The sequence below is a fragment of the Leopardus geoffroyi genome, chromosome D1, assembly GCF_018350155.1.
Source record: "Leopardus geoffroyi isolate Oge1 chromosome D1, O.geoffroyi_Oge1_pat1.0, whole genome shotgun sequence".
Lineage (NCBI taxonomy): Eukaryota > Metazoa > Chordata > Mammalia > Carnivora > Felidae > Leopardus > Leopardus geoffroyi.
Genome location: NC_059329.1, coordinates 55,243,932 through 55,261,847, shown reverse-complemented (window position 1 = coordinate 55,261,847; position 17,916 = coordinate 55,243,932). Strand labels below are relative to the sequence as shown.

Here is a 17,916-nt window from a genome sequence, read left to right as displayed (position 1 = left end):
TCAGAAAATTATGATAATTTAAAATTTGTATCTCTAATACATATAATTCTCAAGTATATAATGCAAAAATTGACAGAACTAAAAGAAAAATAGACAAATCTATAATCTTAGGTGATTTTAATGCATACCTTTCAGTAAGTGATAGAGGATATAAAAGATTTAAAAACATGATTAAGAAACTTGACCCATAACCCAAATGTAAACTACTGCATCCAACAGTTGGAAAAACACATTTTTTCAAGTCTTTAGAGAACATTTACAAAAATTGACCATATACTTGCCCACATAGCATCTTAAATTTCAAAGGATTAGAATCAGAATATATGGAGAACAAACGGAGGGTTACTACAGGGGTTGTGGGAGGGGGGATGGGCTAAATGGGTAAGGGGCATTAAGGAATCTACTCCTGAAATCACTGTTGCACTATATGCTAACTAACTTGGATGTAAATTTAAAAAAACTTTTTTGACTATAATGCAACTATGTCAAATATAAGTAATACAATTTTAAATAACACATGGATCAGAGAAAATCATAGAAATTGGAAAATATTTTGAACTGAATCATAATGAAAGAAAATACATATTAAAACTTGTAGGACTTGGCAAAATTAATACTTGTAGAGAAATATCTAGCCTTAAAACGTATACACCAAAAAAGAAAAGGAAAAAAAGCCAACAAGGGGAGTTTGGGCATATATTTCAAGAAACTGGGAAAGATAAAAAGCAAAAATGAATACAACAGAAAACAAATATACCATAGATAAAATCAGCAAAGCTGTAAGTTGCTTCTTCAAAAAACAAATAAAATGAACATACCCTTGGTGAATTTGACTAATGAGGGAAAAGGCAAGCACAAATAATATCAGAAATGAAAGGGGGATATCACATAAAAATCCACAGGCATTAAAAAGTTAAGAATATTATGAGGAGCTTTATGCCAATAAATTTCAAATTGTATTTTTTTTTAGGTAGACAGATTCCTAGAAGAAGTGTAACCTGCAGAAACTTAATAAAGAATAGAAAATCTGGGGGCACCTGTGTAGTTCAGTCAGTTAAGCATCCAGCTCTTGATTTCAGCAGGTCATAATCTCATGGTTCATGGATTCAAGGCACATGTTGGCCTCTGCACTGACAATGTGGAGCCTGCTTGGGATTCTCTCCCTCCCTCTCTCTCTCTGCCCCTCCCATGCTCGCTCTATCGCTCGCTCTCTCTCTCTCTCAAAATAAGTAAGCTTTAAAAAAAAAGAATCTTTCCAACCTTTAAAGAAAAAAGAATAGAAAATCTGAATTGTCCTATAACCATTAAAAGTAATTGAATCAGTACCTACCCACAAATATAACTTCACTAGAATGTTCTACCACACAGTGAAAGAAGAAATAATTCCAATGTTAAACAGATTCTCGTAGAGAACAGAAAAGGAGAGCTACTCTCCAACTCATGTATGAGGCTAGCAAAACTTTAATACCAAGAACAGTATAAAAGAGTTAAAATTAATTAGGTAGAGGTCCTAAGCAAAATATTTGCAAACCAAATCCAAAAAAAAAAAGATAAAACATCATGCCTAAGTTGTATGCATCCCAGGAAGATAAAGTTGGGTAGACTATTAACCAGTATCAGAAAATCATATTCAAAGATTAAATGAGAAAAATTATATAATTATTTCAAGAGATGCAGAAAAAGTATTTGATAAAATATTAATTTATTTTAAAAACCCTTAGAGCAAATCAGAAATATAAAAGATCTTTTTAATCTGATAAAGAGTATTTAAAAAAAAATTTAAGCCTACCACCAATATTACACTTAGTGATGAACTATTGAAATTTTTCCCTTTGAGATCAAGTGTGAGATGGCAATGCTTGTTATCAGTAGTTCTATACATATTGTACTGTAGGGTTTGGTAGGATGAAAAAAATATTCACAAGTGATACACAAATGTATACATAGAAAATCTAAAGAATCTACAGATAAATTATTAGAATTTGAAGAGATTTGAAAAAGCAAAGTCATATGATACAAAAACAGTATACAAAAAATGGTTGTTTATATATATATAAAACAGCCTTTCACATATGAGTGAAATCATATGGTATTTGTCTTTCTCTGACTTATTTCACCTGGCATAATACTCTCTAACACCATCCGTGTCATTGCAAATGGCAAGATTTCATTCTTTTTTGTGGCTAATATTCCATTTTATGTATATATGTGTGTGTGTGTGTGTATACACATACATATCACATTTACTTTATCACTATATTTTACAAATTTAACTACAGTATGTCTTGGTGTTGACCTGCTTTTGTTGATTTTGGTGGGAGTTCTCTGTGCCTCCTGGATTTGGATGTCTGTTTCCTTCCCCAGATAGGGAAGTTTTTTGCTTTTTGCAAATAAGCCTTCTTCCCCCTTTTCTCTCTCTCCTTCTGAGACTCCTATAGTAGGAATGTTACTATGTTTGGAGTCACTGAGTTTTCTAGGTCTACTCTCATGATCATCTGCTTTCTCTTTTTTGTTCAGCTTCAATATTTAACATAATTCTATCCTGTCTCACTTGATCATTCCTCTGCTTCTTCCATCCTTGTGGTCATTACATCCAGTTGGTTTTGAATCTTAGATACTGCATTTTTCATTTCTGCCTGATTGTTTTTTAGCTCTTTTATCTCTGCAGTAAGGGTCTCCCTAATGTCTTCCATACTTTTGTCAAGCCCAGTGAGTATTCTATGATTCTTGCTTTAAATTCTGCAGAATGTTAATTTTGTCTGTTTCGATTAGCGCTCTGGCTGTGACCTTTTCTTGTTCTTTCTTTTGGAATGAATTCCTCCATCTTGGCATTTTCTCTAGGTCTCTGTCTTCTGTATGGTATAAATCCTGTTATGTTTCCTGCGTCTTTGAGTAATGGCTTTATGAAGAAGAGATCATGTAATGTGCAGGGCCTGGCACTTCAGGAAGTGTCTCTGGTGTGTGTTGCGTCCACTCTGCTACTGTGTTTTGGCTGCTCTATCCCTCAGGTCAGTTGTCTGTAGAGGCTTTCCTTGCCTGCAATGGACAGTGTTTGGTCCTTGACCAGAGTGTGGTGAGTTTTAACTAGGTGTCTTCTGTTCTGCTTGTTAAATGAGACCTGATGCTATTTCCACCAGAACAGAAGCTTTGCAGAATGCTGTAGTCAGTAGATGTGTGTGTGGGAGTTTGTGCTGGTCTTCCAGGAAGCGGCTTGCTGCACTGTTCCTTAAGCACACCTGCCAAGAAGAGCATTACCAGTGGATCACAGAGGGGTGGGACCTGGTATAAGCATTAGGCAGCTAGTGTTGGTGCTGTGCTGTTTACTAAAGTTGGTTTATGCTAAGGAGCGGGGGAAAGAAATGGTATGAGCCACCTCCTTGGTCCCCAGGGAGGGAAGGCCACCCTTGCTGCTTTCAGAGAAGCCCTCCCAGAAGAATGAATAATTAACCCTTGTCTGTCCTATGTGTTTTTAGATAGCCATTTTCACACTGTCTGTCTCCAGGTTGCTTGCCTGCCTGGAAGAGCACAGTGTCCGTTGTGCTCTGTTGTAGCCAAGCCTGCTGCCTTTCAAAACTCCAAACATTAGGAATCTGGTGTGGCAGGGACTCATGCTGGTCTTCTGGGTGAGGGTCGCATTACACTGGGACCAATGCAGGTTTGTCCCGGAAGGGCAGCTGCGCCAGAGCCAGGAGCAAAGCAACTAAACACCCATTGTCCAGGTTAGCCACCCACAGCAAGTGTCTCTGCACCTATGGTGAGGGGTAGGGGAGCGAAATGGTGCCATCTGGCTCTTTGTCCCCAGAGAGGCAATGCCACCTCTCACAGATATGCTCCAAGAAAAGGGAACAGTCACCTCCCCATGTGCCCCAGGTGATCCTCAGATCACGCTTTCTGCCCAGGAGCACTTGCCTGCCTTCACTACAGGAGCAAGACAGTACCCTCGGGTCCCTATCCTAGACAAGCCCACAGATCTCCAAAACTCTAGTCTTTGAGCCCTGCTTATTAAAAAAACTCACAAAAATCAGCCCCTCTAGTTTTTCCATCCAGTAGCTTTGGGAAGGTATTCTTGTGTGCATTCCTGTGCTCTCCTCTCTATCTCATCTTTCTCTGCAACCAGGGCTCCCTCCCATCTGCAGCACCCATGATCCATTTCTCCCCCAAACCACATCTCTGCACGCCCTACCTTCCTGTGGCCTTTTCTCTCTCTAGTTGTACAGTTTATCTGTCCACAGGTCTATTTCTTGGGTATTGAGAATGATTTGATAGTTATCTAGCTATGCTGGAGGGACGAGGCAAGCCTAACGTCCTCCTACTACACTGCCATTCTAGCTCCCACTCTGTATACCACATCTTTATCCATTCATCAGTCAGTGGGTACTTGGGCTATTTCCATAATTTTGCTGTGGGAGATAATGCTGTTATTAACATTAGGGTCCATGTATCCCTTTGAATTAGTATTTTTGTATTCTTTGGGTAAATGCAATTGCTGGATCACAGAATAGTTCTATTTTTAGCTTTTTGAGGAACCTCCATGCTGTTTTCCAAAGGGGCTGCACCAGTTGCATTCCCACCAACAGTGCACGAAAGTTCCCTTTTCTCCACACTTGTTGTTTCTTTCTCACCACCACCTGTTGTTTCTTGTAGTGTTGAGTTTAGCCATTCTGACAGGTGTGAGGTGATATCTCATTATAGTTTTGATTTGTATTTCCCTGATGACAAATGATGTTGAGCATCTTTTTATGTGTCTGTTGTTCATCTATATGCTTCTTTGGAGAAATGTCTATTCATACCCTCTGCCCATTTTTAAATTGGATTATTGGGCTTCGGGGTGTGGAGTTTTATAAGTATTTTTATATATGTTGGATACTAACCCTTTATCAGATAATCCTACAATTTGTGTGGAACTGCAAAAGACCCTGAATAGCCAAAAGCAACCTTGAAGAAGAAAAGCAAAGCTAGAGGCATTACAATTCTGGACTTCAAGTTACCTTACAAAGCTGTAGCAATCAAAACAATATGCTACTGGCACAAAAAAGACACATAGATCGGTGGAACAGAATAGAAAACTAAGAAATAAACCCACAACTATATGGTCAATTAATCTTTGATAAAGCAGGAAAGAATATCCAGTGGGAAAAAGACAGTCTCTTCAACAAATGGTGTTAGGAAAACTGGACAGCCACATGCAAAAGAATGAAACTGGACCATTTTCTCACACCCTACACAAAAATAAATTCAAAATGGATTAAAGACCTAAATGTGAGACTTGAAACCATAAAAATCCTAGAGGAGAGCACAGGCAGTAACCTTTTTGATATCCGTGGTAGCAGCTTCTTTCTAGATATGTTTTTGGAGGCAAGAGAAGCAAATGCAAAAATAGACTATTGGGACTTCATCAAAATAAAAAGCTTCTGCACAGCAAAGGAAACTGTCAGCAACACTGAAAGGCGACCTTTGGAATGGGAGAAGATACCTGCTAAAATTCTGTTCTTTAAATGTAACAAATGATAGTAAATGTTTTATTTTATTGAGGGCTATTTTTGTAGGCAAAATATACTTCCTTTGCCAAAGAATAGTGATTTCACTGACTTCATTTTTCTTTTCTTATTCAGGTTATGTATGGAATGTTGGTCTTCACATTAGTACTTCGATCTATTTATATTGTTACATGGTAAGTAATTTGGACCATCAACACCATGATTAGATTACATTCAGGCAATAAATCTATAGGCTAAATTGAAATAAGACATAAAATGCAACACCAGCAGGGATATTAATAGAAAACTATAAACCAACATTTATTGTGGCATAAGGTAAGGAATACTCGTTCTTTACGCAAGTTGTTAACAGGCATTATGTAAAAACAAATGTTCCAAAATTAATTTGAGGAAAGCTGTGTATGATGGCTTCCTTTTGAATATTTATAACGTACCTTAGTATATTGCCTTGAGAAGTCCTACAGTAAAAACAAAAACTGTTTTTGTGCTTCTCAGACTAGTTGACTCAGAACCCTTTTTACAAGACACTATTCAAGGAATGCTGTTAATGTCACAAAGAATCAGTATTCCAGAAAGATGGTTTAGGAAATAGCATAATCTTTATAGAGTTTATGAAGATTAAATAATATTCATGTGAGTACCTCCCATGGGGCATGGCCATACAGCAGCAGGTGCTCAATAGATAATATGATTTATGGGTTTATTCTAGTTTTTTCTTTTTTAATTAAGCTTTTTGTTTTGAGGTAATTGTAGAATTAACATGCATTATAAGAAATAATAGAGACCTCCTATACCCTTTACCAATTTTCTCCAATGATAATGTCTTGCAAAACTGTATAGTACAGTATTACAACCAGGATTTGACATTGACGAAGTCAAGATACAGAACAGTTCCATCATCACAAGGATCCCTGTGTTGCCCTTGTTTAGTCATACCCACTTCTGTCTCACCCCACCCTCCCATCACTTGTCCTTAACCCCTGGCAACCACTAATCTGTCCTTCATTTCCAGATTTTTTTCTTTAATTTCAAGAATATTACACAAATGGAACCATACAGTATGTGTAACCTTTGGGATCAGTCTTTTGCACTCAGCATAATTCACTGGAGATCAGTATAAGTTGTTGAGTGTATCAGTAGTTCATTCCTGTAGTATTCCACGCTATGGATGTACCACGGTTTAACCATTGACCTGTTAAATGACATCTGGATTGTTTCTAGTTTTTGACTATAAGGAATAAAGCTGCTGCAAACATTTGTATATAGGTTTTTGTATGAATATAAATTTTCACTTCTCTGGAATAAATGCCCAGAGGGGAATTGCTAGGTTGTGTCATGGTTATATGTTTAGTTTTTCTCAAAATTGCCATACTGTTTTCCAGGGTGGGTCTATCATTTTATATTCCCACCAGTAGTGTATGAGTAACCCAGTTTCTCTGCATTCTTGCCAACATTTCGTGTCGTCACTTTTTTTTTTTTAATTTTTTTTTTTTTTTAACGTTTATTTTATTTTTGGGACAGAGAGAGACAAAGCATGAACGGGGGAGGGGCAGAGAGAGAGGGAGACACAGAATCGGAAACAGGCTCCAGGCTCTGAGCCATCAGCCCAGAGCCCGACGCGGGGCTCGAACTCACGGACCGCGAGATCGTGACCTGGCTGAAGTCGGACGCTTAACCGACTGCGCCACCCAGGCGCCCCCCGTGTTGTCACTTTTTAATTTTAGCTGTTCTTATAGGTAATCTCTCATTGTAGTTTGAATTCCCATTTTCTAATATCTACAGATGAGCATATTTTCATGTGTTTATTTGCCATCTGTTTATCCTCTTTGTTGAAATGTTTGTTTGTCTTTGCCCATTTTTTGTTGGTATTCTCTTTTTTTTTTCAGTTGAGTTTTAAGAGTTCTTTATATATTTTAGATAGTAATCCTTCATTAAATACTTAGCTCACAAATATTTTCTCCCTATCTATTTCCTTGTCTTTCCATACTCTTTATAGAGTCTTTCACAGAGCAAAAAAAGTTTTTAATTTTGATAAAGTCCAATTTATCAATTTTTATTTTATGGATCGTACTTTTGATGTCAAATATAGGAACTCGGTCCCTAACCCTGGACTTATTCTGGTTTTTTTCCTAAAATTTTTGTATAGTTTTATATTTTACATTTGAGTTCATAATTTATTTTTAGTTAATTTTTATGTAAGATATGAGGCTTAGGCTGAGGTCCATTTTTTTACCTATGGATGTCTAACTGCCCCCAGGAACACTGATTGAAAAGGCTATCTGAAATTTCTCCACTGAACTGCTTTTACTCTTTTCTCAAAGATGATTTGTATGTATTTGTATGGATCTATTTCTGTGTTTTTATTCTGTTACATTGATCTGTGTGTCTTACTTCCACCAGTGCGACACTCTCGACTAGTGTAACTATAAAACAACTCTTCCAGTCATGTAGACTGATTCCTCTCACTGCTTTTTAAAATTGTTTTAGCTGTTTAGGTTCCTTTGTCTTTCCATATAAACTTTACCATAATATTGTCTATATTTAAAATTTTGTTGGGATTTTGATAGGAATTGCATTAAACCTGCACATCAATTTACAAAGAATTCACATCTTTTAATTATGTTGAGTCTTCCAATCTATAAACATAGCACGCCTCTCCATTTATTTGGATCGTCTTTGATTTTTTTTTTTTTTTTTTTTTTGGCCAGCATTTTGGAGTTTCCATTTTTTGAGCAATTGTAAATGGTATTTTATTTTTAAATTTTTTTATTTACCTGTTAATTGCTGTTATATAGAAATAAAATATTCTTTATGTTTATCTTGTATTCTGCCACCTTGCTGAACTTAATAGTTCTAGGAGACTTTTGTAGATTCCTTGAGATTACCAATTGATTTGATCATATGATTTTTTTTCCTGTAGTCTGTTAGTGTGGTGTTAATACATTGATTACTTCTCAAATATTGAACAAACTTTGTAATCTGAATGAACCACACTTAGTCATGGTGTAAAATTGTTTTCATATGTTGTCAAATGATACTTGTTAATATTTTCTTAAGGATTCTTACATTTATAATTATGAAGGATATTAGTTTATAGTTTTATTTATTGTTTCACAGTTATGGAAGCCAGAAGTCAGAAATCGAGGTGTCAGTATGACCATGATTCCTCTGAAACCTGTAGGGGAATCCATCCCTAATTCTTCTTAGCTTCAGGTGGTTTGTTGGAAATCTTTAGCATTCCTACACATTTATTCACATAATTTCAGTCTTTGCATTTGTCATGACATGAGGTTCTCCTTGTATTTCTGTGTCTTTACATGGCCATTTTCACACAAGAACATCATTCATAGTGGATTAGGAGCCCACTCTACTCCAGTATATCTCATCTTAACTAATTATATCTGCAATGACCCTATTTCCAAATAAGGTCACATTCTGAGGTACTGGGGCTTAGGACTTCAACATATCTTTTTTGAGGGGGAAAAATTAAAAAGCAATTTTTTAAATGTTTCTTTATTTTTGAGAGAGAGAGAGAGAGAGAGACAGGGAGGGGCAGAGAGAGAGGAAGACACAGAATCCGAAGCAGGCTCCAAGCTGTCAGAACAGAACCCAACATGAGGTTCGAACCCAGAAACATTGAGATCATGACCTGAGCCAAAGTTGGATGCTTAACCAGCTGAGCCACCCAGGCACCCCAAGGGGGACAAATTTAACCCACAACTGTACTTTTCCCTGCTCAACTTAAAATATGCATTTGCATGCATTTATAACCACATCAGACAGTATTACAATTTTTGCTCCACCATAAAACATAATAGGAGGAGAAACAAAAAGGAGAAGAAAAATGTATTTACTCCTATTTTTACTCTTTACATTTCTCTTTCTTCTTTTCTAACATGCTAAGATTCCCTCTGTCATCATTTCCTTTCTTTTTTTTATTTAAATTTTTTTCATGTTTATTTATTATTTTGAGAGATAGAGCACAAGCTGAGGTGGGGCAGAGAGAGAGAAGGAGAGAGAATCCCAAGGAGGCTCTATGCTGTCAGCACAGAGCCCAGCATGGGGCTCTGTCTCATGAACTGTGAGATCATGAGCTGAGCCAAAATCAAGAGCCAGACACTTAACCAGCCCATCCACCCAGCCACACCTCATCATTTCCTTTCTGTTTAGAAAACTTCTTTAAGGTCCCAAAGTCTCTAACCTTCATCTGAGAATGTGTCTTGATTTCTGTTTCATTCCTAAAGGATATTTTTGCTGGATATAGAATTCTAGGTTGACAGTTCTCTTTCAGAACTTGAAAAATGTTGTGTCACTTCATTCTGGCCCTCAGGTTTCCTGAGGAGAAATCCTGTCATTCAAATTCATTTTCTCCTATAGTATAGGTAAGGTATTCTTCTCTGTCACTCTTTTCAAGATTTTTTCTTGTCTTTAGTTTTTAGAAGTTTGTCTATAGTATGTTTTGATATGAATTTTTTGGGGTTTAACATGTTTGAGGATAGCTCAGCTTCGAGTCTGTGGCTTCATAATGCTGTTTTTTGTTGTTGGGGGAAGTAGTCTTTTTGTCTAAATTTGAAAGTTTTCAGCCATTATTTCATCAAGTACTTTTTCAGCCCTGCCTTCTTTCTTCTCCCCTTCCAGGACACCAATAACATGAATGTCAAATCTGCTGTTTTAGTCCCAACTTCTTATGGCCTGATGAGAAAGGAAGTCTAGACTCCCCATTCAGTCTTTGCAGCATGGATGGGGTTGAGGCTACAGTTTTTTTGTGGTGTTTGACTATAGAATATTAGTTTTTGTGTAAGTTTCTGTCTTGCTAGGGTGTCTCTTTCCTAGTCATTTGGCTAGACAGAGCAGGTTTCTGTTGGAGCTGTTTTGTCTGTATCTAGTGGCATTTCTGGGTTGCTAGCATCTTTAGCTCCCACTTTGGGATATATGAGGCAAAAAGAAAACACATGGAATTTATTGTAATGTAACTCAGGTCCCAGTCTCTAACCAGTTGGCCTTCTTTCCACCTTTCAGAGTCTTCTTGTGCTTGTTTTTATATAATGTTCAGGATTTTTAATTATACTTACTGGGAAGAACAGGGAAAAGTGTACCTGTTTCATCTTCCCAGAAGCAGAAATCCCTAATTTATTCTGCTTTTAATCTAGGCACCTTAGGGAACTGTAAAGAAGCATAAAATACAGTCCTTGCCTTAAATCAAGCCTAATAGATAGGATACCAATACTTTTAGAAACACAAATGACAGACCTGTAAAAAGTGTGGAACAGTGGAAGTCCTAGGAGATAAAACATCTTTTCTTCTATCTGCCTTGCCACAGCTTCTTTCTTATATTTCTATTTGGTAATTATTCCATTTAATACTGTTCATTGTTTACATATGTGTCTTGCCTATCTAGATTATAAGTTCCTTCAGCTCTTAGTTGAAACTCAGGATAGTGCTTATCAGTAAAGATTTTTTTAAACCAGGTTGAGGGGCACCGGGGTGGTTCAGTTGGTTAAGCATCCAACTTTGGCTCAGGTCATGACATCACAGTTCGTGGGTTCAAGCCCTGCATCAGACTCTGTGCTGACAGCTGGGAGCCTGAAGCCTGCTTCATATTCTGTGTCTCCCTCTCTCTTTGCCCCTCCCCTGCTCATGCTCTGTCTCTCTCAACGATAAAATAAACATTAAAAAAAATTTTAACTAGGTTGAAACTCTAGAACTTGTTTTGTTTTGTTTTACTATGTCTGAAAAGATATATCTGAAAATCTTCTGTAACAAAACATCTAGAAATTCTGGATATAGCACAACAAACATCCTTTGAAATGCATAACTGAGCTCAAAAAAAAAAAAAAAAAAAGAAAGAAAGAAAATTCCAAAGCATCAAATCCAAAGAAGGACCTGAAAACTAAATTGACAAATGAGTTCTAAGATCATGAGCAGTGACAAGGCACCTTGTCCTTCAGCCTCAGTTTTACATAGGAAAAATGACTACCCTGAGAATTTGTAGTCACTCTTCTTCCTTCACACAGGTTTGGGATTTAAATACGTATTTTCTTTATTGTCGGGAAACCTCAAGGTGTAAAATTACCTTAAATTGGTCCAACATTCCTAGAGCCCCAGTATGTATGAGAGAAGCAAAAGTAAATCATCTTTTAAAAAAATGTACTTTCATATATAAGCCCTTGAAGATTTCTGTAGATTGGATGGAGATCAAACTAGTGTGCACAATCAATTCCAAAACCAGAAGAGGAAATAAACTACCATAAGCAAAAGTCAGGAGAAACAGAAATCAGTAGAAATAAGCCTCCCAAATCAGATGCTGAAATATAAAGTAACTATTTAGAAAATATTTAATGAAATGAAGGAGAAAATGAAAATGTGACCAAGGAATAGGAGATTATCAAAAGTGAAATTCCAGATTTGAAAAAGAATCAAAGTATTTCTTTTTTCTTAAATGTTTGTTTGTTTGTTTGTTTGTTTTTGAGAAAGAGAGCATGTGTGTGTATGCATAGGGGAGGGGCTCAGAGAGAGGGAGCAAGAGAATACCAAGTAGGCTCCATGCTCTGTGCAGAGGCCAATGTGGGGCTCCATCCCATGACCCTGGGATCATGACCTGAGCTGAAATCAAGAGTTGGATGCTCAACCAACTAAGCCATCCAGGAACCCCTAGAATCAAAGAACTTCTAACATTGAAAAAAATACTGAAATAAACTCAACAGATAAGTCAAAGTAGATTAGACACAGATGAAGAGAGAATTAATTAAGTTGGAAGACAAGTCTAAAGAAATAAAGCATTACAAAGAAATAATACTTCTTTTTGTAGTTCCAAGGGGAAAAATGGCAAAAATGGAAACAGAAGAGATATTCAAAGAGATAGTAGGTGCATATTTTCTTGAAATGATGGAAGACATGATTCCTTAGCTTCAAGGACAATAATTCCCTAGCAGGACAAATTAAATCTTTCTCAGGTTTCTCAGGTATGGCAGATGTGGTAGATTAGCTCATTCACTACCATTCCAGCCTTCGTCAAGAATTCATTCCTATAATATAAATGAAAAGCTGAAAGTTATATTTCCCATATTTGTTTTGCAGGTAAGTTTCCAGATACATTCAGGTTCTGCCAATCACATGTATTCACATGAGATTGAAATCAAAACCAAGTTAACTTGTGTGGGAGAGAAGTGGTAGTATGTAAGGCATCCATTTACTGTTGTGGATCAAGGGTATGCATCATGGCCCTAGAAACAGGTATGATGACAGCTTCCTGATCTATGAATTATAGCTAAGGTTACAGTATGATGCTGGGTGCAAAGTCCTCCCAGTTCTCTAGCTTCCTAAATGTGAAAAAGAAAAAAAAAGTTCCTTTGGCAAGATAATTCTGTGGTAGTGTTCAAAGTTTAGAGTCTAAACCTTACTCATTCAGCATTTCAGTTGGAATTAAATATTAAATTCTTTTCTGCTTTAAATAGAGATAGTATCTGCAGTTGAATCCTGATTGTTGCCTATAGAAAAACCATACTAAAATTGCTGAAATACAAAGACAAAGATCTTAAAATATCCAGAGATAAAAGGCATATTACTAACAAAGGGATAGTCAGCAGACTTACCAACAGCCAAAACAATGGAAGCCAAACACAGACTATTATCTTCAAAGTGCTAAGAGAAATTAACTATCAGCTTCGAATTATATATGCAGATATCTTTCAAAAACAGAGGTAACATAAAGACATTTTGAAACAAACAAAAATGGAGAAAGTTTACCAATATATCTCACTGAAAGATATTCCCCTGTAAGAATCTCTTTAGCTGGTGGAGAAAAAGTGATCAACCTGTGGGATTATCTGAACAAAATATTGTGACTCTTTAATATCTAATTTGAGAGATTTTTAAATGAAACTAAAGTGGTGGACCAAATAACGTGAGATATGAGGATAATCTTGTTACATAGTTGCTAAGGTCTTTTTTACTTGGGAAGAAGGTACATACAGTGATTAATTTTAGATTTTACATGTGCATTTTTGGTAACCATTAGGAACAGTGATTTTAATCTAAAAATATTTAATCTAAATTTAATCTAAAAATTTAATCACTAAAAATAGTGATTTTATAGTGACTTTTGAAAACATGAGGGAGTAAATGGAATGATATAAACTAAATCCAAAAAAAATCAGGAAAAGAAGGGTAAAAATGGAAGCAGGGGGGAGTCAGAACAAATACAAAGCAGAAAATAAAGGGTAGAAAAACTTCAAAATATATCAGTAGTCACTTATCAGTGATTTATCAGTCACTTATCAGTCAATATAAATGGACAAAGCTAAGCAACGAAAAAGACTCAAGCAGGGGAAAGAAATCCAGCTATGTGCTACTCATGAGAAGCATGATTAAAACATAAATACACAGTACGTGGCACAGCCACCACAAAAAATACATAGCTTAAAAGTTGCATCTCTTGGGGCGCCTGGGTGGCTCACTCAGTTAAGCATCTGACTCTTGGTTTCGGCTCAGGTCATGACCTCACGGTTCAGGAGTTCAAGCCCTTAGTCAGGCTCCACACTGACAGCATGGAGCCTGCTTGAGATTCTCTCTCCCTCTCTCTGTTCCTCCTCCACATGTTCTCACTCTCTCTCTCTCTCTCTCTCTCTCTCCCCCCGCCCCTCAAAATAAATAAGTAAACTTAAAAAAAAAAAATTGCAGCTCTTTCTCAGCAGGTACCAGTTCTAAATAAGAATGAACTAGGGGCCAAAATGTAAAACCAAAAAAGAAGCAGCTATGTGTGGTTAGTAATTTCTAGTTTAAACTGTAACTGAACACTGTAGCTTCATATGTCTTATTTTATATTATACTTTTCCCATTACTGATAGTTTTGACTTTAATAAAAGAGATCCCATAATTTTTAGTGTCACAAAATGAGAATTTTTCAACAGTATGTTCTAGAAAGGAATGGAGTGAACAGTATGGAGATAACAGTATGTTCTAGAAAGGAACTGGAGTGAATATTTGTATCTATTAAGAAGTAGCCTTAAACCTTTCTCTCATGCCTTCACTGTCAAGTGATTAAAACTCTTAAAAGCATAGTATTAGAGTCAGCATGCTGGACTGACAGGTAAACGCTGAAACGGTTAGAGCTGGTACTGATGCTGTCAGTCTTTAGCACTATCCGCTTAGCTGTGTTTATGCTACAAAAGTGCAACATTAGACACTAGCCAGCTAGTACTGCCACCTCATGTAACTCCAAAGAGGAAAACAGGATTTGATTAACTAAGTGCACATGTCATCTTTAAGTTACTCCTGTTGTCCTTGGCTTGGATACAGTGACATGCAGACTTGTGTGGCTACGGTCTTTAATTACTTTGACTAATACCGTGAATGGACAGCCACACATTCCCTCTTCACCTGACCAGCAATGGCCCTTCAACTGCAGTAGGAAAAAAGAAAAAACAAAAAACCGTTTTGTGTGAAAATGGGTGACAACTGGCACTTACGATCAGAAAAAGAGTTGCTTATACCTGATGCTTTAAGATGCTGTCTGCCCAAAGCTCTGAAAGACTTTAAGATGAAAGCAGTCATCCTTACTACAATACTACTGAGTTTTTGTAGAATTTATATTTGATAGTAAAACCTACCTGTTTAATCTTAAAAAAAAAAACCCACATAAATACTAATTTTAAAAGAAAGGGATATAAAAACAATATGTGCCACACAAATACTGACTAAAAGAAAGTTGGACTAGCCATTTTAATAACAAAAAAAATTAAAGCATGATTTAAAACAAATGTGTTTGCTACATTGTTATTAAAAGATTCACCTTACCAGGAAAAAAAAAAAAAAAGGCAGGTCTAAGTCTTCTATGGAAAATTTTAAGCAAAAATTGACAGAATTACAAAGAAAAATGTATCAGTGTTCCATCATGCTGAGTTATTTTAACACAGTAACTCTATGAAAAAGGATATAGACAAAATTTGAGTAATACAATAACAAGTTGGTTTAATATGTTTAACAGTTAGAGAGTGCTTGGTCTTCTCAAGCATGCACGGAGTAGTTATTAAATCTACCAGACACTAGTTTTAAAGCAAGGTTCAACAAACTTTAAAGAATTATTATCATACATAACATGTTCTCCAACTATAGTACAGACAGGATTAGCCAAATAGCCCATATATTTGTAAATTTAAAACCACATTTGTAAATACAAGTAAAAAATAGAAATCGTAGTAGAAATATCATAGTTCATATAAAGTAATCACAGTGAAAGTACTACAAATCAAAGTAAGATATAGCTAAAGTGGTTCTTAGAGGGAAATGCATAGCCTTAGATGAAATAGGCTGAAGAATAATGAACTAAGCATACAACTTCAATAATTAGAAAGTGGATCAATAGAATCAATCCACATAGAAATGAAAAATGGGACTAATGAAGGGCAGAAACTAATGAAAAGAGGAGTGCCTGGGTGGCTTAATCAGTTAAGCATCCGACTTCAGCTCAGGTCATGATCTCGCAGTTCATGTGTCCGAGCATCGCGTTGGGCTCTGTGCTGACAGCTCAGAGCCTGGAGCCTGCTTCGGATTCTGTGTCTCCCTCTCTGACCCCTCCCTGGCGTGCTCACTCTCTCTGTCTGTTTCTCTCTCTCTCAAAAATAAAAAAGAAACATAAAAAATTTTTAAATAATGAAAAGAAAACAGATATAATATTAAAGATTAACGTCTTCAATCTAATTTTGCTCCCTTCTGAAACCCTGCTAAGACTCCAATGAAGGAATTTATTTATAAAGCATAAATCCACAAGAAGACTGAATAAAATTTTAGAAGCTGGAAAGTAGATGGATTACTGCTAACTGCCTTAAGTAACCCACAAAAGCTGAATTTTAAAGAACCTCCAGTTTACACCAGAATTTTCTAAAATATCAAACATTAGCAGCAACAGACAGTTTGGAAAAGGAGGTAGAAGAGATGTCTAAAATAAAGAAGACTGGTTAAAGCTTTAAGAAGCTGTGAAACGCTTACATCCCCTCACCTACTCCATACCGCTGAACAATTGCAGAAGCCTATAGGTTTATTCTCTGGGAAGGGTGAACAATATCTCTAGATTGGGTTTTGCAGACACAATTGAGCATGTGAATACCATGGTGAAATCAGGGAAATCGGGTGACCTTATGCAAACTGAATGTTGTATGTAAAAACCTCTAAGCAGAAAATTGGAAGAATTTTCTTTTAGGGAATGTGAGGAGCCTAAAAGACCTAAACATTCTGATATTGGGGGTTCGCTAATAATTGGTCCAGCAAAATAACCCTACAACGAAGGTTACTAGACTAAGGGCCTCAAACATATGTTTAGAGCTTGTGGTCACCTTTTTAGTTTCCCATTCTTCAAAATGAGACGGTGCCAGACATATGATAAATGCAACCAATATGAAACGTAGAGGTCAAAACAAATAATAAGGAAAGAAAAGCAACTTAGAAGAAAACAACTTATGCGTGAAGAAGAAAACTTCAAAAATAACAAAACAACAAATACCATTATTCATATTCCTAGAAATATACTACATCTATGACTCAAGAGTAGGATGCAATAAAAAAGGAACATTCAAAGAATCTGCCCCCCCCCAAAAGAAGATACTAAAAATATAGTACAATGATAAACTGAAGTGAATGGTTTGAAAGATACAGTCAAAGAAGCTACTGGAATTCCTTCTCCATTGTGACTGCATTATGGTCCATCATCCCTCATCCACCAGCAAGAATCTATCACAGGAAAGGCTTACTAAACCCATGGTATGGTCCAGAGTAAACAGGACAGCATGAGATCTCAGGGCCCTTGGGCCCAATCACCACCACTGCTGTGGAGAAACAGTGAAGTGTTTCCTCAAGTCCGTGGGCTTCCTGGCAGAAAGGGCAGAAGCAAAGACAGATGGACACACAGACACACACACACACACACACACCTGGGTGCCATTAGGCTGATGAGAAAGAAATGGAGAAGAGATTCAGTAGAAATATTACTGGGCTGGATAGAAGGGCCAACATAGAAAAAGGGGAGAGGACAGTGCAGATAAAATGGAAGGGAGGGAATCATCACCAAAATTATTCAAGAAAACATCCTATACATGAAAGACATGAATGATTGCATTGGAAAAACCCAGTGGCTGTTCACAACGGGTGAAAATAAATCCACGCCAGTTTCAGAATTCTAAGACAAAGAAGATTCCACAAATTTATAGAGTTAGAAGGCATATAATACTTACAAAGGATCATGAAGCAGAATGGTTTAGGACTCATCAAAACAAAAGTGGCAGCTGGAATTACAGAATTCTAACCTAGGATCTTGTAGTCAGCCAAACTACCAATGAAATGTGATGACAAAATACATCTTCTTATATTTGAATTCTCAAAAGAAATAGCCTATAAACTATTACTCAGAAACCTACTGAAGGATGTA

At 36.6% G+C, this 17,916-nt stretch overlaps 1 protein-coding gene across 3 annotated transcripts in view; it reads left to right on the top strand.

Moving 5' to 3' along the window:
- Positions 1–17,916, top strand: part of ACER3 (alkaline ceramidase 3) — a 171,240-nt gene that overhangs the window by 129,707 nt on the left and 23,617 nt on the right. For all 3 annotated transcript variants that reach the window (XM_045483902.1, XM_045483903.1, XM_045483904.1), the window contains one exon: positions 5,613–5,671. In XM_045483902.1, the coding sequence (XP_045339858.1) occupies positions 5,613–5,671 (59 nt within the window). The remainder of the gene's footprint in view (positions 1–5,612; positions 5,672–17,916) is intronic.